The 26,872-nt window shown below is 45.2% G+C and overlaps 1 protein-coding gene across 2 annotated transcripts in view; it reads right to left on the reverse strand.

The window, feature by feature from the left end:
• Positions 1-497: 497 nt before the first annotated feature.
• The window catches only part of LOC137303940 (cGMP-dependent protein kinase 2), a 55,743-nt gene continuing 29,368 nt past the window's right edge, over positions 498-26,872 (reverse strand). The window contains exons 10-18 of one of the 2 annotated variants that reach the window (XM_067972347.1): positions 24,862-25,012; positions 20,583-20,719; positions 16,143-16,232; positions 10,753-10,894; positions 8,305-8,468; positions 4,929-5,051; positions 3,872-3,934; positions 2,804-2,870; positions 498-593 (exon numbers count right to left, since the gene is read on the reverse strand). In XM_067972347.1, the coding sequence (XP_067828448.1) occupies positions 498-593; positions 2,804-2,870; positions 3,872-3,934; positions 4,929-5,051; positions 8,305-8,468; positions 10,753-10,894; positions 16,143-16,232; positions 20,583-20,719; positions 24,862-25,012 (1,033 nt within the window). The remainder of the gene's footprint in view (positions 594-2,803; positions 2,871-3,871; positions 3,935-4,928; positions 5,052-8,304; positions 8,469-10,752; positions 10,895-16,142; positions 16,233-20,582; positions 20,720-24,861; positions 25,013-26,872) is intronic. The other variant, XM_067972346.1, reaches the window with a different exon arrangement.

Genomic DNA, 26,872 nt, shown 5'->3' on the forward strand with positions numbered 1-26,872 from the left:
TGATTTTCTATGATTCTACGAGTTATGGACATTTTCTACAGTAGTTCAGGGTTGCAGTCACTGAGCTGTTGGAGAATAGTTACGTTAATACAATAAAGTTTATTAGCATCTGCTCCATGCTCCTAGATATTGTCTCCTTTTTTTTCCCCATTAACAGCCTCTCTAAGGGATGAAGTAAATGACGCAGGTTGCTTTTCCCATCAATTGGGACAACATGCGCATCAACTGAATGTGTCACGCGTGTAATACGTCAAACACATCTGATCATCACCCAACATCGGTCCTTAAACTCATGACCACAGAGTGTCGAGGTCCGTCTGAACCACCGTCTCACCAGTTCTGTGGAGATACATGGGCTTCCAAACTTCAGGACCTTCCAATCTGAACACAACTATCAGATTGTTAATGAGTTGTCTTTACGTTATCTTATTCTCTTTTAAGATTCTTGAAGTTTTTGACCTTCATCCCAGGAATGTCGCAGGTGCGGGGATCCTTCCTCAGAAGTCCTCATCCCAGCCGGACAACTCATCCGGAGGCTCATCGTTCTCAGGCAAGAAGCTGTCAAAGTGACTGTGATCGGCTGGTCCTTTCAACTTAAGACAAGGAGTAAGCAGGAGATTATAACAGGAATGATACCGGGGCTAAAAGGATCAAATTTTGAGAACAGGTTGCATAGACTGGGCTTGTATTCCCTCAAGTTTAGGAGATTAAGGGGTGATCTAATTGAGGCGTTGAAGATGATTAAAGGATTTGATAGGGTAGACAGATGAGAAACCATTTCCTTTGGTGGGGGGAGTCCAGAACAAGGGGGCATAACCTTAAAATTAGAGCCAGCCATTCAGGGGTGATGTCAGGAAGCACTTCTTCACACAAAGGGGAGTGAAAATCTGGAACTCTCTCTCCCAAAAATCTGTGGATGTTGGGGGTCAATTGAAAATTTCAAAACTGAGATTGATAGATTTTTGTTGGGTAAGGGTATTAAGGGTTACGGAACCAAGGTGGGTAATTGGAGTTAAGATACAGATCAGTTATGAGCTAATTGAATGGCGGAACAGGCTCGAGGGGCTGAATGGCCTCCTCCTGTTCCTGTGTCCACATGTTCCGACAAAGAAACAACACAGCCAGTGATGACTATACAACCAGTGCACTGTGGGTATTCTATCCCTGTACTCCCGCACATGTAGTCCCTGGATAACCTGTAGAAAACCAGTTCTTACTGATGGTGTTTTCATTGCTGGTTTCATTCTGGTAAATCTCCTCTGCACCTTCTCCAAGGCCTTGACATCCTTCCTAAAGTGTGGTGTCCAGAATTGGCCCCAATACTTCATCTGGGGCTTAACCAGAGATTTTTTAAAAGTTTAGCAAAGACATCCTTGCTTTTGTATTCTATGCCTCTATTTATAAAGCCAAGGATCTCGTATGTTTTTTTTTAAACAGTCTTATTAACTTATCCTTCAAAGATTTGTGTGTATGAAACCCTCAGGTCTCTCTGTTCCTGCACCCCCTTTAAAATTGTACCATTGTTCCTACATTACAACAGTGACTGCACTTCAAAAGTACATCATTGGCTGTAATACATTTTGGGATGTCCTGAGGTCGTGAAAGGCGCTATATAAATGCGTCTTTCTTCTTTGTTCCTTTTATTTAGTTTATATCGCCTATCCTCTCCTCTCCTCATTCTTCCTTCCAAAATGCATCACTTCATAATTCTCTGCATTAAATTCCGTCTGCCATGTGTCTGCCCGTTTCACCAGCCTGTCTACCTCCTCCTGAAGTCTGTTACTATTCACCTCACTGTTTACTACATTTCCGAGTTTCGTGTCATCTGCAAACTTTGAAATTATGCCCAGTATATCCAAGTCCAGGTCATTAATATATATTAAAAAGAGCAGTGATCCTAATCCTGACCTGGTCTCTGCTTCAATCACTAACTCCAGTAATGCAATCACAGGCTTAGTGCGAAGAAGTTTCTCCTGCTCTCCACTCTAAATCTCTTACATTAATCTTATATCTATGTCTTTTATTCTAGACCTCTTAACCACTGCAAACAGTTTGTTTCTATTCCTGCTGTCCCATCCCTTCATAACTTTAAAGACCTCTATTAAATCACCCTGCAATCTCCACTGTTCTGATGAAAGCAGCCCCAATGTTTCAAGTCCTTCTTCATAATTATATTTCCAGATTCCAGGCAGCATCCGAGTGAGCCTGTGCTGTGCCCTCTTTATTCTTTATTCTTCCTAGTGTGGAGCCCAAAACTCCACACAGTCCTCCGACTGTGATCTTACTAGATTCACCATTTCATTTGGACTCTATACCTCTCACCATAAAACCCAGTAATCCATCAACTTTTTTATGGCTTTTTTCCACTTGAGGTGCTGCTGTTTTATTCTTGTGAACCCGAACCCCCAAATCCCTCTGCTCCCCCACATCATCCAACCATCCCCCATTCAATCTAAAACTATTACTTTTCTTTTTTAACCAAAACGGACCACCTCACACTCACTGACGTGAATTCCATCTGCCACTATTCATGTAACAGAGTAGATCTCTTTGAAGAGAGTAGATCCCCTACATTCTAGGGGCTGGTTCGCGACCCCACACTCTCATTGGGTGGCCGTGCTCGCTGACAAACACGGGTCAGAGAATCAGGGCTTGGATCTTGTTGTCCTATTTCCCATTCTTGGCCCGGCGGGATTGGCTCCCTGAGATGTGCGCGATACTGGGATCACTCCTTATTTCAGAAACGTGAAAAAACAATATAAAGGAAGTGCCCAACTCCGAGCCCGTCTAAGGCCATAATTACCTCTCTTCTAAGAAGGGACTTCATCTTCCGAGTTCTAAGCCCTTCCCAGTCAAAGCCTTGAAACCATCTAAAATAAAGCGAAGAGAAACACAATTAATTAGTGCTGTTAATAACAGACAAAGGAAATTTATTCTGCTCATGTCAGTGAGGTCGTAACTATCAATTAGAGACTCACAGCTCAAGTACTATCTGACAGCAAAGTGCATATTAACAAAGCACGACAATGACTTTTATGCCACTGAATATCAAAGCTTTATTACTTTTATAAAAGGAAGTCTTTGGATTTTACCTTGATCTTTCCTGCGCATCTCGCATTTGTAAAGCACCTCTCCCATCCAAATATCTTCAAGTACTTCACATCATAAATTATTTTTGAAGGTGCAGCGACTGTTATGTATTGTGTTCAGAGTTGTGAGTTCAGAATCTTAATTACTTCTAAAGTGGGGGCTCATCTGAATTAAAGAGAGAGTAAAAACCCTCCAGCGATCACATTCACCTCATGGTAGCAAATTACTGGCGTGTTACCTGTGATTTTGCCAGTGCCTCTACACCAGCAGCACTTTCCTCTTAATAACCTTTTTTATTTTCACACCTTTTTGTCTTTCTTTCTCCTAGACATTGTGTGTGACCTAGGTGTGGGGCCACTGAAAGGAGGCCTGGATTGGTTTATTAATTGGACTTATGGACTTGGGTCATGCTATGATTGGCGGATATTTTAGTCTTGAGTTTTTTTTGTGTCATTTGCCCAAATTTTCTGGTAACCTCCTTCTCACTGGCCCCATCATTACATAGAATTATATAGAATGTACAGCACAGAAACAGGCCATTCGGCCCAACTGGTCTATCCCAGTGTTTATGCTCCACACGAGCCTCCTTCCATCTTACTTCATCTCATCCTATCAGCATATCCTTCTATTCTTTTCTCCCTCATGTGTTTATCGAGCATCCCCTTAAATGTATCTATTCAATTCGCCTCAACCATTCCTTGTGGTAGTGAGTTCCACATTCTAACTACACTCTGGAGGTTGTGAACAGTCTGGCTCAGCCTGTAATTGTCTGGTCACTTACTTGTGTTTCCGAATATCATTAATTCCATTTTTCTTGTTTCCCAATCTCTCTGTTGGATTAAGTCTGCAAAATTATTAAACAGCCATGTTAAAATATGAACACAATAAATGAACCAGTTTCAAGTTTGTAATTCACTTGACAAACATTTAAATAGTAATAGAGTCCTTTTTGAATCATAAGAAGAAAAAAAATTCCATTATAAAATGCTGGAAATACACAGCAGGTCAGTCAGCCTCTGGAAAGAGAAAAGACAAATTCTGATGTTTCAGATGTCCGGCCCTTCATCAGAACTGAAGTTTTTTACTCTGAGGAGAAGTTACACATCCAATGAGCCACGGCTGATACCTGTTCCTGGCCTGCAGTTTCATGGGACAGACACACGTGTCAGAAATTTGGGGAGCACTAGGTCATAAAACCTACCCCAAGTACGAAAATCTCGGAGCCACGTGGAAAGCCTTAGGGCAATTGGGAAATCGTAACGGAAGAAAGGTGGAATGTATTTCAGGCTAGTTTAAGAGATGAGGCACAAACCACAATTGCTACATCGTGAGGTTAGAGGGAACCGAACAAAACAAGCAGAAATACTTTAGAAGACAAAAAGGGACGGAACAGTAATGAGGACTGAGATTCAATGCAAACAATTGAAGAAAGAATCAGAGAAAGGAAGAGGGCAATTTGGAGACAAATTGCAGGCAGCGATAAGAGAAGGTCAAAGACATTTTTCAGCTATGAAATCAGTAGGAAAGTCAAAGAATTGTTTGGCCCATTAAGGGGTAGATTCGGTCCGTCTGTCACCAATAACCAAGATATGGCAAATGTTTTAAATGGATTCTTCATATCAGTCTTCACAAAGGAGGAATATGGAAAATCCCCAGATACAGTGAGTGTCGCTCAGAGTTATAGAAATGAATATAGCATACTAAAGGAAAATATGAAGGAATAAAATGCTTCTGGGCCAGATGGCCCCCGGTCTCTCTAGGAAAAACCTTGCTCTGGTTGCTGTTTTTAGCCATCGTGTTTTAATAAAGGGTCACGTTTGTAAATAGTGTGTCCTTACTTGCACAGCCTCCTGATCAGATCCTCAGGCCTCTTGGTGATTCGCTTTGGAAAATCCACTTTCTCCATTCCTCTCAAAATCATGTTGTAAATTTTAATTGGATCAGGTCCTGTAAAAGGAGGGCTGGAGAGACAGAAAGACAGGATCATAAATTAACTTGGAGGGTGTGTGTGTGTGTGTGTGTGTCTCATAGACTGTAATCTTATGTATCATTTCTATGTTTAATGACACAGTGTTATAACTGGGCTAAGTGGATCAATGTGGACACAGCTAGTAACACAGGAGGTGTCAATAAAGTTCAACGTAAATACAAACTAGGAAGTCCCGCCAGCAGTAGGGATAGTTTATAAAGAGAAACTGTGAAAACCAGAAATATTGGAAAGACCCAGAAAATGCATCAGGATCTGAAGGAGAGGAGACAGGTGAATGATTCAGGTACAACTCCATCATCAGAATGGTCAGAATGCTGCTCTTCATCCTTCAAATGGTGTGGGGGCTGAACTCGTGCAATTTCCCTACTGGTTACTATGTTAATGTAGAGTTGAGTGTCGGGGGTCGGGGGTCAGGGGTCAGGGGGGAGAGACTTTCTCCATAACAAAGCTATCAACCCAATCTTTCATTGTGTGGACCAGATGGAAAGCTGCATTTTTACAATGAAAGTGCAACATTTCTCAATACTTTTGTTGGACGTACAGGACACCAATTTGCACAACTCAGGAGGTTTTTGGAGAGAACACACTTATGCCTTTATTACTATTCATGTGTTGCGCTGGGAGATCCATTCGTTGCAAAACCTGAAGACACCAATGGGATCTGTGTGGCCTCCTCTATTTCACACGTTCTTCATGCCTGTAGCCTCTTGGAGCAACAGTTAAGGTTCCCACTGTGTCTCAGTGGGTGAACATACCACCTGATACCGAGTCACACAGACCACAAAGTCTCAGCTTTCATACCTTGACCAACTGACCTCAGCTGGGGCTGCAGTGAGTGCGACAATTATCCTCGCTGTCCCCCAAGTTAAGGACAGGAAGAGTCTGGCGGGGGCTCCTGCTGGGATGTGCATACGTGTGGAGGTTTGATGAGGACAGGATAGGGCTTGACTGTGATGCTCTCATGGTAAAATAGCTGGCTTTACATTCACTGTTTTAAAATTCGATTTTAAAATTCTCATTCTTTTTTTCAAATCCCTCCATGGCCCTCGCCCTCCCTCCCTATCTCTGTGACCTCTTCCAGCCCTACAACCCTCCGACATCTCTGCGCTCCTCCAATTCTTGCCTCTTGCACATCCCTGATTTCCATCGCTCCACCATTGGCGGCCGTGCCTTCAGCTGCCTAGCCCTCAAGGTCTGAAATTCCCTCCCTAAACCTCTCCGCCTCTCTCTCCTCCTTTAAGATGCTCCTCAAAACCTACCTCTTTGACCAAGCTTTTGGTCACCTGTCCTAATATCTCCTTATGTGCCTCGGTGTAAATTTTATTTGATAATCGCTCCTGTGAAGCAACTTGGGGATGTTTTACTACGTTAAAGGCGCTATATAAAAGCAAGTTGTTGTTGTTATTTCTTGGGCCCATATATGGACAATAGCCGACTGGGTGAAGTGTCAGAAGGCTGCGGGTTTTTGTGAATCCTTGCTGCAGCATTAGTTACGGCTTTCAGGACAACAGGTAAAAGAGGAGAAAATCTGCATTGAGAGCAATGGGAATCAGAGGGCAAAGAGCTACTCATTGGCACCCCATGGACCAGAGTAATCACCAATCCTTACTGACAACGTCCCAATGTGTCCAGAGTGCTCACCCATTTCCTGAACCCCCAAAGTCACATCTTTAATGTTCTGCCTCAATGTTTGGAATTCCAGTATTGTTACAGGGAGACAGGAATAGGTTTCAGAAAATGGAAATGTTAATCACCGATCCCATTAAAATACAGAAAGTTGATTATTATGTTTATCACTTGTTGAAGGAGCTTTTGAAAACGAGTTGTTATCACAAGAAGGTGCCTCAGGACCTGAATTCATTCTCTACATAAATTTATCAACAGAGGACACATCTGTATCTCATTGTTAGCCAGTAATTTCCATGGGAAAGCCTGTTTATGAATAACTGTGCGTTTACAAATTTTACAAACAGGGGGAAGATGCAAACATATTAAAGAGACACCCCCTCACAAAATAGTGTTTGGCAATCATTTTTTTTGGTTGATGACAAACAAATGATTCAGTGACATAAATCCTGTTGGAATGAATCACTAGTGGATCTTCTCTCTTCTGTAAGTGAGAGGAGATGAAAGACGTGGTTTATAAGTAATATGAAACCCCACATAACAGTTTGTTTCACAAGCCATCTTCTTCTAAAAGCAGCGCAGAGTGGAGCCCGAACAAGAACAATTACTTGGTAAAGACAATGTCAATCTTAAATCTTCAGTGCCTCACAGTCACCAGTCGGACTCTCCCCATTGTGTACGTGAGATGGTCCATTCCAAAGGGACAGCCTGTGTTTAAAGCGCTCTTGTAAGAACACGGTGAAGGTGGAATTACTGAACGGCAATTCCGATTTGACCATAAGCCAAGTTCTGTCACACAATAATATTTCATTATAACACTGTACCACAGGTGCACAAGACTTTTATACTCATCACCTCGTGAGTGTGATGGTGATAAAGTGCATTCATATTATGTGCAGGGCAATGCGGAAAGAACAGGGGAGTGGGACTAATTGGATAGTGCTTTCAAAGAGCCAGCACAGGCATGATGGGCAGAATGGCCTCCTTCTGTGCAGTATGGTTCTATTCTACGATTATAAACAACTGCAGATGATGTTCTTGATTTTTTTTTACGCAGCGAGTTGTTATGATCTGGAATGCACTGCCTGAGAGGGCGGTGGAAGCAGATCCAATAATAACTTTGTTCTTTCAAAGAGCCGGCATAGGCACGATGGGCCAAATGGCCTCCTTCTGTGCTGTATCATTCTATGATTCTATTCTATGATGTAAAACGGGCTGCCGACTCACTATCACCCGTTTTACACTGTCGCACAAAGTCAAGATCGACCCCTCTGTGTTAAATCCTGTGGAAGTGTATCCTGCATAAGTATATTCTGTGTGTACCCTGTGTAAGTGTACCCTGTGTAAGTGTATCCTGCATAAGTATATTCTGTGTGTACCCTGTGTAAGTGTACCCTGTGTGTATCCTGTGTAAGTGTATCCCATGTGTATCCTGTGTAAGTGCACCCTGTGAATGTGTACCCTGGGTGTATCCTGTGTAAGTGTACCCCGTGTAAGTGTATCCTGTGTGTACCATGTATGTACCCTCAGTAAGTGTACCCTGTGTAAGTGTACCCTGTGCCGATGCTCTGATATAAACACAGTGCCTCAATACTCACGTTCCAGTCAGCAGCTCAAAGACCAGGATGCCCAGGGACCAATAGTCTGCCCCGAAGTCATGTCCCTTGTTCATGATGATCTCTGGAGCAACGTACTCAGGAGTTCCGCAGAATGTCCAGGTCTTCTTGCCTAATCCAATCCGCTTGGCAAAACCAAAATCAGCCTAAGAAACAGAGAGAGAGAGCAACAAATGACTGGCAGGGACATGTGAAGCCGTTTCCAACCTCTGCCAGCTTGGTTCAGTTGGTGTTATTCTCACCAGAGTTCTGGATCACAACGATCCGGGTTCAATACCCAGTCCAGGAGTTGAGTGTACCACACTAACGGTGCTGTACTGAGGGAGATGATGCTCTTCACACGAGCTATTAACACGAGGCTCTGGTTATTTAGGATCTTAAAGAGCCCTTGATATTGTTTGAAGAGCATTCAAAGGAACATAGGAACAGGAGGAGGCCATTCAGCCCCTCAAGCCTGTTCCGCCATTCAGTTAGATCATGGCTGATCTGTATCTTAACTCCGGCTACTCGCCTTTGCTCCATATCCCTTGATACCCTCACCCAACAAAAATCTATCGATCTCCGTCTTCAAAGCTCCAACTGTCCCCCAGCATCCACAAACTTTTGGGAGAGAGAATTCCAGATTTCCAATTCCCTTTGTGTGAAAAAGTGCTTCCTGATTTCATTCCGTAACCCTTAACACCAAATCTATCAATTCCTCCCTCAACCAATATTGCCTCAAAAATAAAATTAAACTGGTCTTTCATTTCATTGTTGTTTGTGGGACCTTGCTGTGCACAAAATGGCAGCTATGTTCGCCCATGGAGCAACAATGTCTGTACTTCAAAGTGATTCTTTGAATGTGAAGGACGTTTTGAGAAAGATGATCTAACTGGAACTTCTTTCTTAGTTTAACATGGTTAGAGAAAGGAGAAAGCACCTCGACCTGTTAGAACCAACGACATTGTTATTAGCTTGTTCGGAGAAGGAGATACTAAGGGAGTCTGGCAGCCTGAACCTTTGGTACTTGTCAATGTGAGATTCACACATCTGATTTACGTTAAAAATTGTACAAAAATGGTACAGGATCATAGAATCTTACAGTATAGAAGGTGGCCATTCGGTCCATCATGCCTGTGCCGGCTCTCTGAAAGAACTGTCCAATTAGCCCCACTCCCCTGCTCTTTCCCCATAGCCCCCGCAAATTTTTCCTTTTCAAGTATTTATCCAATTCCCTTTTGAAAGTTATTATTGAATCTGCTTCCACCGCCCTTTCTGGCAGCGCATTCCAGATCATAACAACCCGCTGCTTTAAAAAAAAATCCTACTCATCTCCCCTTCTGGTTCTTTTGCTTTAAATCTTAAATCTGTGTCCTCTGGTGACCGAAGCTCCTGCCACTGGAAACAGTTTCTCATTATTTATGCTATTGAAACTTTTAATAATTTAGAAACAAAGGCTCATTGGGGATTGCAACAGAAGTTTTACATTATGTGCAGTTTTAAAATTCACTCACTCTATTGTCTGAACAATGAAAGGTTCTGTGTTCTACTTATAATATGGATTTTAAGGACTTTTATTAAAAAAACTCACTGGTCAGCTCACTGCCCACATAACTCGACAGTGAGTGACTTTGAGTTCATTGTTCTGGGATCAGTGACTCTCCGAAGCATTGGGTGAACACAGTGTGAAAATGTAAACCTCTGCAAATTTTGCATTGCTTCTGGAGGTTAAAGTTTTTCTGCGATTCTACAGCTGGGTCCTGATCGGACTCTGGAGGAGAGCAAGTGCGAGACCTCCTGGAACAGCCAGTCGCACATTACTCATAAATCCAACGCAGTGTCAAATCATGGACACCAAATGATCAGAAGTTCCCAGGAGCTCCTGGGCACATTTCAAACTTACACGTTTTAGCAAAACAAGTGCCCCTGCCTGTACTGTGAAAGGAAACAGTGATCAGTTATTACCCTATAACAGCCCACAATTCCCCTCACTGTTGTAAATTAAAACCTTTGGAGAGAATCCGCACACATCTAACTGAAAATACTGGCTTCAACTAGTGCTGCCAAATCTCAGGATTGTCCTGGAGTCTCCAGGAATTAAAGATTAATCTCCTGGACACTGCTACGAGCAAAAACCCGGCAGAAAAATCATAAGGGCATTAAAAAAAATTGCATGTTTATCTCGTTTTCTTCGAAAACATTTTTAAAATATTGGAGATGAGAAAAAGGCTATTTTGACTGGGTTGGAGGTGGAAGGTCATGTGATCAAACCTCCAGGAATACGTCCAATCAGAGTTGCCAGTTCCTAGCTTCAACTGACTTTTATCCTTAAGTGTTTGTATTAACAAGAGATCCCTCTGCATATTAGTGGCTGAATCTGTTTGGTGAATGGGGGCGAATGTAATGGTCAGACGCAGAGTGCGAATTAAAGTTCTGTTGGAGCAGACGTACCATTTTCACATATCCATCTGTGTCCAGCAGTAAGTTCTCTGGCTTGAGGTCCCTGTAAATGATTCCTCGGTTGTGCAGATAATCAAATGCCTCGACAACACACCCAACACAAAATCTAGCTGTCGACTCATCAAAGTAACACCTGCGATTAAATGCACAAATTAGTTGACTTCAGTTACGTGGAGAGACTGGAGGAGCTGGGATTTAATCGAGCTGTTCAAAATCATGAAGGGTTTTGACAGAGTAAATAAGGAGAAACTGTTTCCAGTGGCAGAAGGGTCGGTAACCAGAGGACACAGATTTAAGGTAATTGGCAAAAGAACCAGAGGGGGAGATGAGGAAATTTTTTTTTTACGCAGCGAGTTGTTATGATCTGGAATTCGTTGCCTGAAAGGGCGGTGGAAGCAGATTCAAGAGTAACTTTCATAAGGGAATCGAAAAAATACTTGAAGGGGAAAAATTTGCAGGGCTATAGGGAAAAAGCAGGGGAGTGGGACTAATTGGATAGCTCTTTCAAAGAGCCGGCACAGGCACGATGGGCCGAATGGCCTCCTTCTGTGCTGTATCATTCTATGGTTCTATGAAATTCAGCACGAGTGACAGTGCTGTTGTAGGGGGAAAGGGGGTCTTTTTGCGGTCTAGGTTTTTTTAGTCTGGTTCTGCTCTTCTGAAGCGACTTGGGACGTTTTACTCTGTTACAGCAAGCTCTGGTCCTGTGTCAAGCCTCTTCTTGCACTACATAAATGCAAGTTATTGTTGTAGTAGTTTTGTATCTGCCTGTCATTGTCAGTGGGCTTCTCAGTACAGAGAAGGGTCTGTGCGTGTACTGTCTCTGGTGGTCAAAACCTGAATGCCTATTATCCCAGACTGGTTGGGGCAGTTCTACCAGTCAAGGAGAAGGGTTCACATTTGTTCCATGCGAGGTCAGTGTTGACTTTGTGCCCAGTTTCCTGTGTGGAGGCCTGTGTTTGTTCTTGTTTGCAGACATACACAAGGGAGAACGCAATCACGTCCCCCAGAAATTAGGACTTGTGTGGCAGTGCGATTGCGATTTACTCCTCAGAATCAGTTTCAAGGACATCCTAAATTCGTGGAGCTCCTAAAACAAAGGTGTGGAGAAATTAACTCTTGGCCCCATTTACCTCAAAAATGTGGTCTCTAAAATTTACAGCGGCAGAAAATATTCAACGGAACAGCCTGGATGTACTTTAAAGAAAAGAGCAATCTGGGCCCCACCTCTGGGAAGTAACGATTCAGCCCTGTTCATCCCACAACCAACATCACTAAAACAGATTATCTGGTCATTTTCACATTCCCGATCATCCACCTTAACTTAGGCGGAAGATGCATGAAAACCCCGGAGAAACACCCCTTTACACTGGTACTTAAAGTTATAGCAGAGGATCAGGAAAAACTCTGTGGGAATTCACCCCCATTGTATTTTACATGTACTGAGAAACACAGTTCATTGGTACCTTTGATGAGGCTGATCGATGGTTTGTTCAAAGTTACGTTTCACTATTAGCATTTGTAATTTTACGGCCTGCGTGACCTCATTCCCTCCTCCCCACAACGACCAGGCATTGATTAAAAGATTTCAACCGCATCAAAAATTCCATCATAGTCCCCCGCCCGCCTCCCCCTGCCCCCCTCCCACCGCCTCCCCACCCACCTCATCTCCCCGCCCCCCTCCCACCGCCTCCCCACCCACCTCATCTCCCCGCCCCCCTCCCACCCCCCCCCACCCAGCTCACCTCCCCGCCCCCCCTCCCACCGCACCCCCCACCCAGCTCACCTCCCCGCCCCCCTCTCACCGTCCCCCCCACCCACGTCACCTCTTCCTGCCCCACTCCCGACCCCACACCCACCTCATCTCCCCGTCCCCCTCTCACCGCCCCCCCCACCCAGCTCATCTCCCTGCCCCCTCCCCCCGCCCCCCCCACTCACCTCATCTCCCTGCCCCTCTGCCCCCTCTCTCACCCCCTTAACTCTACTGACAAAAATCCCCCCCCTATATTTTCTGCATTCCCCCACTTGATGAGATTTGCCCCTGCCTTAATTTGTAATTTAAAAAAGAAATTGTGCCACTGTGCTGAAATTGGGTTTACATGAAAATTACAAGCTTGGCCCAATTAGTGTGAGTACAAGATTCTTGCTGGAAGCTGTGACATTCCCAGGCTCAGGACAATCCAAGTAAAAGTGACCACTGGATGGTTGAGAAATTCTAGATTTAGTTTTTTTGCACCTCTATTACTCATCAGGGTCAGCTTGAGATCAAACTTTTAGGAATGTAGGAACAGGGGGAGGCCATTCAGCCCCTCGAGCCTGTTCCACCATTCTATCATGGCTGATCCGTACCTCAAACCCATTTATCCGCCTTTGATCCAAATCCCTTGATACCCTTACCTAAAAAAAAAATCTATCGACCTCATTCTTGAAAGGTTCAATTGACCCCCAGCATCCACAGCCTTTTGGGGGCGAGAGTTCCAGATTTCCACTCCCCTTTGTGTGAGGAAGTGCTTCCTGATTCCACTCTTGAACGGCCTAGCTCTAATTTTAAGGTTATGCCCTTTGTTCTGGATTTTCCCCACCAGGGGAAATAGTTTCTCTGTATCTACCCTATCAAATCCTTTTATCATTTTAAATGCCTCGGTTAGATCAACCGTCAATCTTCTAAACTCAAGGGAATACAAACCAAGTTTATGCAACCTGTCCTCATAATTTAACCCTTTTTAGCCCCGGTATCATTCTGGTGAATCGGTGCTGCACCCCCTCCCAGGCCAATACATCCTTCCTGAGATACAGGGCCCGATATGAGGAGTGAGGCGGGTTGGCAGCGGGGGGTCGACTGGGCGTTTGGGTAATACGCCCAGCGAATTCGGGATGCTCCGCACGCGATCGCAGCCTAATTGAAGTTACTTACCGTGGCTTCTGGGTTTCCCGTTCCAGACCTGCGCAGCGAGCGGACTGCGCACCCGCATCACAGGCGGTCAGCAGGAGGAGCCCTATTTAAAGGGGCAGTCCTCCAATGCTCCTCCTGCAGCAAAGAACCAATTTTGGAGCATGGAGCAGGCCAGAGGCAAGTCTGCTCCAAGGTTCTCTGACTCCTCACTCCAGGTGCTGCTCGATGGGGTGAGGAGGAGGAGGGAAATTTTTTTTCCATCGGATGGGAGAAGGTGGCCTCCCTCCACCACCAAGAAGACCTGGCTGGAGGTGGCCGAGGAGGTCAGCAGCAGCGGCAATGTGTGCCGAACCTGGGTCCAGTGCAGGAAGCGCTTTAATGACCTAACCAGGTCAGCCAAAGTGAGTATACTTACGCATTCTCCCACACTCCGTCTTCCACATCACCTCCACCACCACACAACTCCTTCTGCACTGCCACCACACGCTCTCGCATCACTCCTCACATCCACTCAACCATCACCCTCACTTGCCTGCACTTACTCACCGCCCCACTTCCCACTCAAACACTATCATGCAAACCAAACCTCTTAAAATCTCATGGCGATGTCTCACACGCACCCTCCCATGCATCTCCCTCACGCTCACCCCCACCCACACCAATGCATGCAGCGGGTCACCATGCAACCATCGCTCAATCACGCCTCTGTGTTTTGCCTTGATAGAAGAAGAGATGCCAGAATGCCGGGGAGAGGGCAAGGACCGGAGGGGGCCCGCCACACCAGGTGGTCTTAACAAACGCGGAGCAGCAGGCATTGGAAGTAAGCCGGATGCTGGAGTGCCTGTCCGTGGCAGACGCCGAGACTGGGAGCGCACAAGCAGCTGGTGACAGAAATCTAACACTCAGCAATCATGATCGTGAGTGATCTTAGCATCACTTGGCATCTGCAGCACCTCAACATCTGTCCACAACTTAATATTGCTTTCTGTTCTCTTGCAGGGCCATCTGCGAGCACCGTGACTGCGGAGGACGATTTCTCAGAGGACCTGCCGGCCTCTGAGGGTGCATCGTCACATCTGAGCCAGCCATCCACCAGCGCAGATACACACACCTCGGTGGGTCCCCGTCCTCACTTAGTTGGGCTTGCACATGGTGAGTCACCACGCACATGTGAGCACGAGCAGACTCTGGTGGCAGGGGCAGTCATGGAGAGTCTGCGTCAGTGGGAGCACTCTTCTCCAGGCTCTGGACCCAGATGCTGCACCCTGGGGGCCAGCCATGAAAGTGCTGATGACTGAGAGACGCCAGCGGTGTCCCCGGTTGCACCCTGGAAGGATCCGGAGGAGAAGTTGTTGAGGGCAGTGGTGACTTTGGCAGCGACAGGTAAGAAGATGGTGCTCGGGCCAGCCGGGAGCAGCTCGGCATCAAGGAGGCTGCAGATGTCCACGACTACATGTCGAGTGACTCTGAGCCTCCATGTGCACTGCTCCTCAGAGAGGTCCAGGAAGCTGAGCCTCGGTCTGTAGACCCTGTGGCGAGGGTAGTGCCCTCTGCAATGCATCTCTCTCTGCGGTTGCCCTCCCTCCTGCTCTGCAGGTGGATGTATCGCAGCACTGTGTTGTGGAGCTCCACGTGTCAGAGGTGGACGGCGTGGCCAGCGAGGCTGGTGATGCTGTTCGTCCTCCGAGGAGGTCGTGACTGCAGCTACGGCAGCCCCCATCCGAAAGATGTACGTTTGAGGGGGTCCGCGAGGTAGGTAAATGTGTCTGCACACCATGGTTGAGGTTGCAAGTTGGTGATTTTTTGTTGTTAGGAGGAGGGTGGTGGAGGCCAAACTTTGTCCAAAGTGACAGAGTGGCCTCCTGCAATGAGTGAGGGTCTCTCCGCCCCCCCTCCCCCCCCACCTGTCAAATGGACCTTTGCAGCTGCCACAGGCTGATGGCTACAACACGTCCATTTCAACTGGGAGTGTTTCCCCCAGTACGGGAAACACGCTCAGTTGACCTGAAAATCCCACCACTCCCAAAACATCCTCCAAATATCAAATTAATTGCTTTAAGTGGGATCCGACCGGCTTTAATTGCCGGTGGGAGTCCTCACGCGGGGGCTGCGCGCGCATCTAAGCGCATCACTGGTGAACCTGGAAGTGGGCGGGTTGGAGCCGGGCTCCGGACCCGCCCCGGGAATCCCCAATTTTCGGAGCCCCCCCGCCACGAATGCACCCGCTCGGCCATCCTAAAATCGAGCCCACAGTGTCCAGAACTGAACGCAATACTCTAGATGGGGTCTGACCGAGGCTCAGTAAAACTGAATCATAACTTCCTCCCCTTAGTATCCCAGCCCCCTTCAGCTGTTTGTTGCATGTCCAACACATACATATCACTTCACATTGATACGTATTATTTGTATTAAACACAGGGTATTTAAGCAGACGGGAAACTTTGAATGCACAATAAAACATGGGATCATGAAAATGACATACACTCACATGTCACGTAGGATGCTCCACAGCTCCCCACCCAGGCACACCTCCAGCAGCAAGTATACATACTTAGAGTCTCGAAAAGTTCTGTACAATCTACAAAAGAGAACAGGTTCATGGTCAGACTTTCTCTGCACTTATTCTGTTAATGCCTTACAGCGATGTCCATTCTTTCCTCCGCAAGTTACAATAATTGTTTTTTTGTTGATGTGTCTCAGAAATGATGTTGGATTCTGACAGGTCTGCCCCTCGAAGTGTGTTGGGAGGGTCTCCTGCTTCCACGCCCTCCCCCACTTGCTCCACCTTCTCTCGTCGAGAAGTGCGGACGCAGCTCCTCTGTGGAACTTGGTGCATTCTTCCTGAGAAACTCCCGAATGAAAACTGTGTTAATATTTTCAAAGAGATTTTCTTGATAGTAAAAAGCTTAAATATAAAATAAATAAAAATCATGCAAGTGAACTGGGAAAAATAAACACTCTATACAAGGGTGATGAAACTAGTTTGAGCATTCACCCATCAACCCTGTGCTCGCTGACTTAAATTGGCTCCTGGTCCCCTAATGCCTCGATTTTAAAATTTTCATCCCTATGTTCAAATCCCTCCATGGCCTCGCCCCCTCCCTATCTCTGTAACCTCCTCCAGCCCTACAACCCTCCGAGATCTCTGCGCTCCTCCAATTCTGGCCTTTTCTCCATCCCACACTTTCTTCGCCCCACTATTGGTGGCCGTGCCTTCAGCTGTCTAGGCCCTAAGCTCTGGAATTCCCTCCCTAAACCTCTCCTCCTTTAGGACCCTCCTTAAAACGTAACTCTTTAACCAAACTTTTGGTCAGCTGTCCTAATGTCTCCTCCTTTGGCTTGGTGGCTTGTTTCTGAGCGAATGGTGCCAGACCGTGTCAAAATCTTCAGAGACGTCCAAGACAATGATAGATGATTCATTCGGTCTCGAGCTGCATAAAAAATGCAGCAAGAACACTGTGGGACAACCATCTGAAAAATGACACTGACAGGCCAGAACTTTGAAGGTGATGGATACTTTGAGTTAATAGCAGTACCATTATAAAGGCAATGGGTTGGCAGCTAGAAGGATATGATGGATATGATGATTTCTTTGCAGCACGATGAAGCAGATTGAACTATGGCCTGTATGGAGTGAATTCAAAGGCACACATCTTGAGGATGAAGGAAAGGAATCCAACAAGGCCAGAGGTCCTACGGGAGTCCAGAGATCAAAAATTCAAGCACACCAGGTGGGAATAACCGTGATTGTGGTTATAATAGTCAAATGGATTGGAGCAAACAAGAAAGATTCTTTGCCAAGATTGTGGCAATCATAACTGAAGGAGAAACATCAGCCAAAAAGGGTCAGCTTTTGCTTTACAAACCAACTGGGTAAATGTGTCTACTTCACTTTTATTTGTAAATTCTATCCCTGGATGCCATCTGCTTTGTTTTCTGTTTTACCAATCTAACATTTCTCCCTCCTGAGATTAATTATTTTTTTGGAGCTATCAAGTTTCAGCCTCGATGAGAGTTAAAGTGATTATATAAACCAAACACAACCAGTTTACTCATGATTCACAATGTCCCTCAGCAGCTTTTGGATAAAGATCATTAGCTAACACGATGTAGAAAGGGGAAGACAATCTGGTAAAAAGATGCATAAAGACGTACAGGTTTAGGAAATATCAGGGTTAATAATAATTGACAGACTGCTTAGCAACTTATAATCACTATAACAGTCTCAGAGAGTTTCTCGAAGTATAGATGGTGACTCCATCCTCTGCCTGTGTAGGTTAATTAAGGTTTTCATTCTGACTGCTTTTGCCTCCCCAACAACTGCCTTCTCTCCCGATCCCCCGTCAAGACCAGAATACAAGATAAACTTGAGTCTGTATACCATCAGGTATACACCATCCTAGCCTAGCAAGAAGATAACCTTGGCCCCATCGGCCCTCTCAGGTGGATGTAAAAGATCCCATGACACTATTTCGAAGAACAGCAGGGGAGTTCTCCCTGGTGTCCTGGGCCAATATTTATCCCTCAACCAATGTCACCAAAGCAGATTATCTGGTCTTTGTCACATTGCTGTTTGTGGGATCATGCTGTGCGCAAATTGGCTGCTGCATTTCCTACATTACAACAGTGACTACAGTTAAAAAAAAAAGTTCTCAATTGGTTATAAGGCACTTTGGGACATCCTGAGGTCATGAAAGGCACTAAATAATTGCAAATTCTTTCTTTCTTCTTTGATCTGGTTAAAACACCACAGAAAAGCACAACATCTAGTGCAATCTGTGGATTGGTAATACATAGCTTAAAATAAATCAACATGAAATGATGCTTTTCTTTTCACAACAATTGGAATTTATGCCACGCTTTGTAGCATAATCTTTTATATTTAAATTATTCTAAAATATTCTGTGATAAAAGACTACAGTGCCCTCTTATACAGGCAGCTGGAGCAGAAGGGTTGATTATCTTTGTTAAGCAGCCCATTGAAAATTAATTCATTTTTGCTCTGTCAGCTGGACACACAATTCATTTTAATCATAAATGTTTGGATTTTTAGTGACATCTGAAAATGACAAGTGCTCCATATTCGATTTACGCAACAACAGACTGATTACACAAGGCAACAGGTGGTTTGGTGTGTAAGTATCAGAATCAGGATAACCGTCTTCTTAAGGTGACTGTGACTATTTTAATAACTAAAAGTTATAGTACATTAATCAGGGAGAGATTGTTTTAATGGTGAGGAGGGGCCGAAACAAAAAGTGTGGGTTTGAATAGGAGCGCAGGAGAAAACCAACTCTTTTTAAAGAAGTGTTGTATCTAGGCCCGGAACGATCAAATGCAATGAAACAGAACTTACCGGCAATGGCAATTTGTCTGCCAAACCCCCACATGCAGTTTCCTTGGTCCAGCCAATAGATTACAGAGCAAGGTTTTTTTTTATTCGTTCATGGGATGTGGGCATCGCTGGCGAGGCCGGCATTTATTGCCCATCCCTAATTGCCCTTGAGAAGGTGGTGGTGAGCCGCCTTCTTGAACCGCTGCAGTCCGTGTGGTGAAGGTTCTCCCACAGTGCTGTGAGGGAGGGAGTTCCAGGATTTTGACCCAGCGACAATGAAGGAACAGCGATATATTTCCAAGTTGGGATGGTGTGTGACTTGGAGGGGAACGTGCAGGTGGTGTTGTTCCCATGTGCCTGCTGCTCTTGTCCTTTTAGGTGGTAGAGGTCGCGGGTTTGGGAGGTGCTGTCGAAGAAGCCTTGGCGAGTTGCTGCAGTGCATCCTGTGGATGGTACACACTGCAGCCACTGTGCGCCGGTGGTGAAGGGAGTGAATGTTTAGGGTGGTGGATGGGGTGCCAATCAAGCGGGCTGCTTTGTCCTGGATGGTGTCGAGCTTCTTGAGTGTTGTTGGAGCTGCACTCATCCAAGCAAGTGGAGAGTATTCCATCACACTCCTGACTTGTGCCTTGTAGATGGTGGAAAGGCTTTGGGGAGTCAGGAGGTGAGTCACTCACCGCAGAATACCCAGCCTCTGACCTGCTCTTGTAGCCACAGTATTTATGTGGCTGGTCCAGTTAAGTTTCTGGTCAATGGTGACCCCCAGGATGTTGATGGTGGGGGATTCGGCGATGGTAATGCCGTTGAATGTCAAGGGGAGGTGGTTAGACTCTCTCTTGTTGGAGATGGCCATTGCCTGGCACTTGTCTGGTGCGAATGTTACTTGCCACTTATGAGCCCAAGCCTGGATGTTGTCCAGGTCTTGCTGCATGTGGGCACGGACTGCTTCATTATCTGAGGGGAAACAGGTATGAATTATTCCTCAATGGGCATGACCTTAAGCCTGAAATATCTACCCAAATTGATTAGCAGAAAATGTGCTGCTGCTGTGTAATTAGTTCTCACACCTCTGATTGGCGAAGTGACAAAATAGTAATTGAGCCACTTGGTGCAGACAACATCTGGATGAGACTAGATCTTATTCACTAATGCAACTTGTCCACAGCTGGAAGACTGTATGCAAATTGAAATAGACTTACATGCACCTGCACACACACACACACACACATGCCCCTGCACACACACACACGCTCCTGCACACATACATGCTCCTACAAACACATGTGCGCCTGCGCGCACACACACGCCTACACACACATACACACACACGCACGCCTACACACACATACACACACGCACGCCTACACACACACACGCACGCCTACACACACATACACACACACGCACGCCTACACACACACACATACACACACACACGCCTACACACACACACACGCTCCTGCACACACACACACGTTTGCTACACTCACTTAAATCGGTAAATTGTCTGTCTTGAGAATAACTGAAAAGAGGGACGATGCAGCTGATTTCTAATGATGATTTCCCTTCTCCTGTGAATGAAGCTTCACTTACCTCACGATGAATTGGGACTTGGTCTGAAGAAGGATATTCTTTTCAGAGTAGACATGTTCTTGTTGTCGTGTCTCCACAATGTGATTCTTTTTGATACACTTCAAGGCAAAGGTAATATCTTCATCCTTCAGTTTCACCTGAAGTACCAAAGAATATTCTTCAACACATTTTAAAACCCGTGTTGTAAGTGGCATGAAGCAATGACTGATGAACTTATGTCCTTTTTGCTCAAAAACTGCATGATACGCGACATAATATCCCATAAAAATAACCAGACCGGAGGGGGAAAATCTCCAGGTGGAACCTGTATACACAGCTTACATTTCAAATCAACAGGGAACTAAACACAAAGCAATGAATTTGAAAGTCTAGGAAAATGTCACATTGAGGATCAGTTACTGAGAAACTATTTTGGTGAATAGGGAACATTTTTAAACGTTCTTGTAACGGCTTAACTTAAAAACAAAAAAAATGATTGATTGTATTAAAACATTGCCTTCACCTCTGGGAATGGATTTAAAACCAAATCAACACAAAGTGGTTAATAGTTTCCTTTCCCGTATAGTTATTAAAGATCCTAAGTGGGGTCTTAGAAGTCCAGACTCTCTTCAAATTAAGACAGGTTCGTAGCAATAGATTTAAATGTGTAGAGTCTTGTAATGGATTTAAGTGTGTAGTGTCAGGTAATGGATTTAAGTGTGTAGTGTTTTGTAATGGATTTAAGTGTGTAGTGTTTTGTAATGGATTTAAGTGTGTAGTGTCTTGTAATGGATTTAAGTATGTAGCAATTTGTCGTGGATTTAAGTGTGTAGTGTCTTGTAAAGCTGAAAACAGGGTGGGTGACTAATGTACAAAACCATCCTCAGGATATTCCCAATTCAGATATGACAGTGAGCTGCCCCCAAACAGTAAATATTTGTAAAGTATGATTTCAATGTATAACCTTGGTAGAAAGTTACTGGCTAGAGTAATGTTAAGGTATCTCAATTATATGATTTGACTAAATAACAATTTTATAGACTATATAGAACATAAGAACTAGGAGCCGGAGTAGGCCATACGGCCCCTCGAGCCTGCTCTGCCATTCAATGAGATCATGGCTGACCTCCGACCTCAACTCCACTTTCCTGCACTATCCCCATATCCCTTGATTCCCTTAGAGTCCAAAAATCTATGGATCTCAGCCTTGAATGTATTCAATGATCAGCATCCACAGCCCTCTGGGGTAGAGAATTCCAAAGATTCACAACCCTCTGAGTGAAGAAATTCCTCCTCATCTCAGTCCTAAATGGCCGACCCCTTATCTTGAGACTATGACCCCCAGTTCTAGGCACTCCAGCCAGGGGAAACAGCCTCTTGACAGGGTAGATGCTATCTACCCTGTCAAGTCCTCTAAGAATTTTAACCATTTCAATGAGATCACCTCTCATTCTTCTAAACTCCAGAGAATATAGGCTCATTCTACACAATCTCTTCTCACAGGACAACCCTCTCATCCCAGGAATCAATCTAGTGAATCTTCGTTGCACCGCCTCTAAGGCAAGTATATCCTTCCTTAGGTAAGGAGACCAAAACTGTCCATGGTACTCCAGGTGAGGTCTCACCAAAGCCCTGTACAACTGTAGTAAGACTTCCTTACTCTTGTACTCCAACCCACTTGCAATAAAGGCCAACACGCCATTTGCTTTCCTAATTGCCTGCTATACCTGCATGTTAACTTTCTGTGTTTTGCTTACAAGGACACCCAAATCTCTCTGAACACCAACATTTAATAATTTCTCACCATTTAAAAAATATTCTGTTTTTCTATTCTTCCTACTAAAGTGAATAGCCTCACATTTCCCCACATCTGCCACCTTCTTGCCCACTCATTTGACCTGTCTCTATCCCTTTGCAGACTCTTTGTGTCCTCCTCACAGCTTACTTCCCAACTAGCTTTGTATTGTCAGCAAACTTGGAAACATTACACTTAGCCCCTTCATCTAAGTCATTAATATAGTTTGTAAATAGCTGAGGCCCAAGCACTGATCATTGCGGCACCCCACTAGTTACAGCCTGCCAACCTGAAAATGATCCGTTTATTCCTACTCTCTGTTTTCTGTCTGTTAACCAATCCTCTATCCATGCTAATATATTACCCCCAACCCCATGAGCCCTTTTATGTGGCACCTTATCGAATGCCTTTTGAAAATCCAAATATACTACATCCACTGGTTCCCCTTTATCTACCCTGCTAGTTACATCCTCAAAGAACTCTAATAAATTGTTAAACATGATTTCCCTTTCATAAGTTAACTTTGCCATAATCATTGGTAGCTCCAATTGATGTGCCCTTTCATTCCCTAGTTGTGTTTGGTCATCCCACATAGTTTTGCCTTGATTATAAACTTCTGTTAATAGTCAAAACCATCTGCCCTCAGGCTGAGTCATGGTGCTATCCCCAAACCCAAGTCAATCCTAATGAAACAGCTTAACATTGACTGAAGTGACACAAAGCGGTCAATTTTCGGATGGCCGAGCTGGTGCGTTCGTGGCTCCTAAAATTGGGGATTTCCGGAGCGGGTCCGGAGCCCGGCTCCAACCCGCCCACTTCCGGGTGCCCGCGCAGCCCCCGCATGCGGGACTCCCATCGGCAATCAAAGCTGGCGGGATCCCATTTAAGATCATTATCTGGGTACTTGAGGTTGTTTACGGACCTCATTAGTTGGAGATTTTAGGAGGATTCAGATTTTGGACTACCCAGAGCGTGTTTCCCATGCTGGGGCAAACACTCCCTGTTTAAACAGACGTGTTGCAGCCAGCAGCCAGTGGCAGCTGCAAAGGTCCATTTAACAGGTGTGGGGTAAACCCTCATTCATTGCAGCAGGGCACTCTGTCACCTCAGACAAAGTTTTGCCTGCCACACCGTTGTCTCCACACTCCAAATTATTACATCATACCCTAAACTCTGAGGTCCAAACACATTTACCTACTTTCTGGACCCCCTCACACTCACACCGTCAGGATGGCGGGGGGGGGTCCATTGCTGCATTGGAGGACCAGCAACATCACCAGGTTCGCCAGGCACGCCGTCCACCTCCATCACGTGGAGCTCCACAACACAGTGCTGTGCAACAGGCACCTGCACAAAATAGTCGTGCAACTACACATACACCCACTGTAGGGTGACCCAATGGGTGGCATCAAGGGTGTTCATGGAGAACCTCATGAAAGGGCATTATTGCACAAGCCAGTCAAGAATGGCCAAGACATGGCAGTAGTGGTGATAATATAATATGTAATGTGAGTTGATCAGAAATCAAATATAAGTAAAAACCATGACAAACCCTCAAACACCCTTGTGCATCCCCTTCATGCTCACGACACGTTTGCTTCACGCTTCCTACTACACATATGTGATGCATGCCCTGTGGCTGCAGCACAGGTAGTGGCAGGTTGGGTGAGGCTGACCGTGAAAGAGATGCATGAGAGGGTGAGTATGAGACAGAGCCATGAGATTGTATGAGGATTGGGTTGAGTGATAGTGGTGGGATGACTACTGGGGAGGTAAGATGAGGATGAGCTTTGAGTGGGTGTGAGGAGTGATGTGATAGAGTAGTGTTGGCAGTGCAGAAGGAGATGTGGGGTGGGGGCAGTGATGTGGCAGACGGAGGGGAGGGGAATGAGTAAGTGTACTCACTTCGGCTGACCTACTTAGGTCATTGCAGCGCCTCCTGCACTGTATGCAGGTGCGCGATATGTTGGTGGTGCAGGTGACCTCCTCTGCCACATCGAGCCAGGCCTTCGTGGTGGCAGAGGCAGGCCACTTCCTCCCGTCTGCCAGGGAGAAGATCTCTGTCCTCCCCCTCCTCCTCACCCCATCCAGAGTGAGGCATCATTAAACCTGGGAGCAGGCTTCCCCCTTGGCTGCTCCATGCTGTAATTTTGCCTATTTTCTGCAGCATCAGTCAGTGGAGGACTGCCCCTTTAAATAGAGCTCCTCCAGCTGACAGCCTATGATGCGGGTGCGCAGTCCGCCCGCTGCGCAGCTTTCCAGCGCGAAACCCGGAAGCACAAGTTAAGTGGCTTCAATTTACTTACGATCATGTGGGGAACCCACCGATTTTACTGGGCGGGTTACCCAAGTGCCCAGTCGACCCCCCGCTGGCAACCCGCCTCCCTCCTAATATCGGGCCCAAAGATCCTGGTTTTGTAGCATGTTTCTAGTTGTACCATTAACAATATTATTATACAACCATCCCCCACCATTCTCCATCCTCTTGCTTCTAATCCCACTTACCAGCTCCACACGCCCGAAGCCTCCCATGCCCAGGGTGGCAATGATGTCAAAGTTTTTGAAAGGGCAAGAGCCTGAAAATCTGGTAACCTTTTCCCTCAGTCGAATGATCTCACTACATTCGGAGGAAGCCTGGACTGCAAACGAGAGTGGCCTTGGGGGAATAGAAAGGATTCCATTTACACTTGGTGACAGTGAAGTGAGGAAAAGAAAAAATAACCGAGCTTGCAGTCTCGGTAATACAAAGCAATCAAAGGTAATCATTACATAAAATATCTCACCATATCTCTAGAAACTTGCCTTTATAAACCCACAACCAACAAAAATTGTAAGGGGTTATTATGTCAGCAGCTCAGAAAATGGATATCTTCTTCCCAATTCTATTTGTCTTATGAATTTCTATTTCTATTTATTAGAGTTTACCTGGATTTAATGATCAGGAATCAATGGATCCAGGAGCACTTTCATGGTACAATTTGTTCACATGGATCCATTATTGCAATTACAAGGAATTAAATGACCATTACTTCATCATCACTTTTGTAAAATAAAAAGTATCTATTTTACAGCATTTGGATTTAACATTCAATGTGTTATTTAAATTAAACTACAGCTTTCATTTTTTTTGGTGAATTTGTTGCGTGTCAAGGTGAGGAGTTTTAGAATCATAAAAAGGTTACAGCACGGAAGGAGGCCATTCGGCCCATCGAGTCTGCGCTGGCTCTATGCAAGAGCAATGCAACTAGTCCCACTCCCGCACCCTATCCCCGTAGCCCTGCAAATTTTTTCCTTTCAAAGGGTGGTGAGTGTCTGGAACGAGTTGCCAGAGGCAGTAGTAGAGGCGGGTACAATTTTGTCTTTTAAAAAGCATTTGGACAGTTACATGGGTAAGATGGGTATAGAGGGATATGGGCCAAGTGCAGGAAATTGGGACTAGCTTAGTGGTATAAACTGGGTGACATGGACATGTTGGGCTGAAGGGCCTGTTTCCATGTTGTAACTTCTATGATTCTATAAGTACTTATCCAGTTCCCTTTTGAAGGCCATGATTGAATCTGCCTCCACCACTCCCTCAGACAGTGCATTCCAGATCCTAACCACTCGCTGTGTAAAGAAGTTTTTCCTCATATCACCTTTGGTTCTTTTGCCAATCACCTTAAATCTGTGTCCTCTGGTTCTTGACCCTTCTGCCAATGGAAACAGTTTCACACTGTCTAGACCCTTCATGATTTTGAATACCTCTATCAAATCTCCTCTCAACCTTCTCTGTTCCAAGGAAAACAACGCCAGCTTCTCAAGTCTAGCCACATAACTAAAGTCCCTCATCCCTGGAATCATTCTAGTAAATTTCTTCTGCACCCTCTCTAAGGCCTTTACATCTTTCCTAAAGTGTGGTGCCCAGAACTGGACACAATACTCCAGCTGTGGCCGAACCAGTGTTTTATAAAGGTTCATCATGACTTCCTTGCTTGTGTACTCTATGCCTCAATTTATAAAGCCCAGGACCCCGTATGCTATTTTAACTGCTTTCTCAACCTACCCTGGCACCTTCAACAATTTGCGTCAATATACATCCAGATCTCTCTGTTCCTGTACCCTCTAGTTTATATTGCTTCTCCTCATTCTTCCTACCGAAATGTATCACCTCGCATTTTTCTGCGTTAAATTTCATCTGCCACGTGTCCGTCCATGCCACCAGCCTGTCTATATCCTCTTGAAGTCTATCACTATCCTCTTCACTGTTCACTACACTTCCAAGTTTTATGTCATCTGCAAATTTTGAAATTGTGCCCTGTACACGCAAGTTCAAATCATTAATATATATCAAGAAAAGCAGTGGTCCCAGCACTGACCCCTAGGGAACACCACTGTACACCTCCCTCCAGTCCGAAAAACAACCGTTCACCACTACTCTCTGTTTCCTGTTACTTAGCCAATTCTGTATCCATGTTGCTACTGCCCCTTTTATTCCATGGGCTTCAATCCTGATGACAAGCCTATTATGCGGCACTTT

Source organism: Heptranchias perlo, chromosome 36 (genome assembly GCF_035084215.1).
Source record: "Heptranchias perlo isolate sHepPer1 chromosome 36, sHepPer1.hap1, whole genome shotgun sequence".
NCBI classification, from domain to species: Eukaryota; Metazoa; Chordata; class Chondrichthyes; order Hexanchiformes; family Hexanchidae; genus Heptranchias; species Heptranchias perlo.